Source organism: Pseudorasbora parva, chromosome 3 (assembly GCF_024679245.1).
Source record: "Pseudorasbora parva isolate DD20220531a chromosome 3, ASM2467924v1, whole genome shotgun sequence".
NCBI classification, from domain to species: domain Eukaryota; kingdom Metazoa; phylum Chordata; class Actinopteri; order Cypriniformes; family Gobionidae; genus Pseudorasbora; species Pseudorasbora parva.
The window spans coordinates 29,910,524-29,913,023 of record NC_090174.1 but is presented as its reverse complement, the minus strand read 5'-3'; the positions used below and the strand labels follow the sequence as shown (position 1 = coordinate 29,913,023).

At 38.9% G+C, this 2,500-nt stretch overlaps 2 protein-coding genes across 2 annotated transcripts in view; one reads left to right on the top strand and one right to left on the bottom strand.

Moving 5' to 3' along the window:
• LOC137070872 (uncharacterized) overlaps window positions 1-1,917 on the bottom strand; it is a 2,298-nt gene extending 381 nt beyond the window's left edge. The window contains exons 1-2 of the mRNA XM_067438392.1: window positions 1,417-1,917; window positions 1-962 (exon numbers count right to left, since the gene is read on the bottom strand). The exon at window positions 1-962 is cut by the window's left edge and continues 381 nt beyond it. Coding sequence (XP_067294493.1) covers window positions 1-962; window positions 1,417-1,870 — 1,416 coding nt within the window. The 5' untranslated portion in view covers window positions 1,871-1,917. The remainder of the gene's footprint in view (window positions 963-1,416) is intronic.
• Window positions 1,918-1,957: 40 nt separating this feature from the next.
• The window catches only part of fancg (FA complementation group G), a 10,972-nt gene continuing 10,429 nt past the window's right edge, over window positions 1,958-2,500 (top strand). The window contains exons 1-3 of the mRNA XM_067438391.1: window positions 1,958-2,106; window positions 2,207-2,291; window positions 2,378-2,500. The exon at window positions 2,378-2,500 is cut by the window's right edge and continues 3 nt beyond it. Coding sequence (XP_067294492.1) covers window positions 2,038-2,106; window positions 2,207-2,291; window positions 2,378-2,500 — 277 coding nt within the window. The 5' untranslated portion in view covers window positions 1,958-2,037. The remainder of the gene's footprint in view (window positions 2,107-2,206; window positions 2,292-2,377) is intronic.

Sequence of the window (2,500 nt, the reverse complement as noted above, 5' to 3'; positions counted from 1 at the left end):
CTGATTGACAGACCCTGAAAGAGTAAGAGGAATTGTTGTGTCCCAGATGTGGTATTCCTTTATCCTCCTGATGGCTCTCTCCACTAGGATTCTTAGACGGGCAATGCTTTGGGTTTTTTCGGTGTTTTCTTTGCTGAAGCATGCACCTTTTTTGAAAGGAGGGATGATGAGGCGTGCACCAACATCTGACAGCATCTGGTCAATGATGAACCCTTTATCGGCCATGCACACATCTCCAGGCTCTAGTAACCTGAGAATTCCAGACTGCCTGGTTATCTCTTGGTCTGATATTGATCCTGTGAAGAGCTTTGAGACGAAAGTGATTACACCACATGGGGCAATACCTATCAGAGCCTTGAAAGTAGTGTGATTTTTGTAGGTGGAAAAGGTTTCGGACTGGAGCGTAAGTGATGATGGAGATTCACATCTAATTTCTGTACAGTCCACAATCACTCTCAGATCTGAACAGTATTCAACAAATTTAGCTGGCATTGTTGCTCTGACCCGTTCCCTTGACATCCAGATAGGCAGTGACCCTAAGACAAGGTATAAATAGTTGGCCCATGTAATGATCACTCTGCTCACAGTTGTGGTGCTGATGCCAAAGATGTCTGCTATGACCTTCTCTTTAAGGCCAACTGCAACACGACAACAGTACAGGAATAACTCATCTACAAGTGCCAGTCTACGGTTTGGACTTGGCTTTTCAATGTCCATTGTACCACTCATCCTCTGTGCTTTGCTCCAGTAAACTAACTTTGATGCTGAGGGGGCAACTGACTCCCAAAATGTCCAAAATACCTTCTCTGATGGGAATCGAGTGTAAAATCTAAAATCTTCATCTGTTGCACAGTACCTGTTAATGTGCAGTTTTGAGGCAGATAGATCATTGAGCTGTGTTTCTAATTCTCTAACCTTGGCCTCCAGTTCTCTGATTCTTTCAGCAGCAGCATCCAATTTACCTGAAGTACATAAAGTATATATATATTAGTATGTTTGTTTTATCTATCTATCTATCTATCTATCTATCTATCTATCTATCTATATATATATATATATATAATGTATGTAAATGTGTATACATATGCATATTAATATATGTGTGTGTGTATAAGGCTGCATAGCATACACACACGCATGCATAAGTACACACATATACATTATATATATATATATATATATATATATATATATATATATATATATATATATAATGCCTTATACACACACACACACATATATATATATATATTAATATGCATATGTACACACACACACATATATATATACACATATATATATATATATATATATATATATATATATATATATATATATATATATATATATATATATCAGAATGAACTTGTATTTTACATAAAAATAATTATCAGCAGGGTAAATCGGTGTACTTACCAGATGAAGGTCGACAAACGTAGTTATGGTCTGTTTCGGGTTGTATGTCGTTCGCTTCATCTGGTAGAAAGACTTCATGGGCCGGATTAGCGAGGTCACCACGAACGTCAACCCCAAGGCGAGCACTAGCCCGGTCAAAAGCTGATTCCCGTGCAGTAAGGTCTTTGCCCCAATTGTTCCAGAGAAATCGGCAAGGTGCAGCATCGGATTTCAATCTCTTCCTTCCACTCTTTGAGATGTAAACATCCTCGGTTTCGAAATGCATACTGCACACGAAGGTACTCCCGCGCATTATTTTAAACGAAGGACCTTCATCCCGCCTTATCATTCTCACCCATGTTTTCCTCAGTTCCTTTTGAACTGGGAAATCATGAAAACTGAGGTAAGGGTGTCTTTGCTTTGAATTAGAGCAGCCAGGTACGCTGCAATAACACCGGCGAGAGGATTCAGCCATTAGATTTACTACGCTCTGATGAAACCGGAAGTAGCACTGCACTGCTTCGCTTACCGGAAATAGGAAGTGAGATAAAGGCCTATTCCGAAATCGCCATGAGCTTGGATTTAATACAGTACACATGAAATGTGTCTGTCTGTTGACTGCGAATATTTCGAGTCTTTGACATGTCTGCTATTCCCTGTTTAGTTGATGGATGGAGTGAGGAGAATAACAACATAATATTGACTTGGAAGGTAACGTTAACGTTACTGTTGCAAAAATACTATTTTATTGTTTACATTAAAATTAACGTTATATTACGTGTGAATACATATGTGCCGTTTTCCGTTGCAGCAAAATGAAGGAAAGCGTGAGCCAAGTCAGGATGTTCGGAAGCGATGCTTTTCAGAAAGCCTTAAACTGCTTCAGAAAATTCAAGGTACTGTCATTTGTTACTTTTGATGGCGTACAGTATGGTGAATGTGATGTTGTCAGAAGTTCATACCCATTCTTGTGTTTACACAGGAATACCAGCAGCTACTGAACGACTCAAACTTGAAATGACAGTTTCATATAATACCTTTTTGTTCTCGTTGGGATTCTCTAATCCCAGTGAGATTGAGGAGAGTCTCATCCACACATTATTAA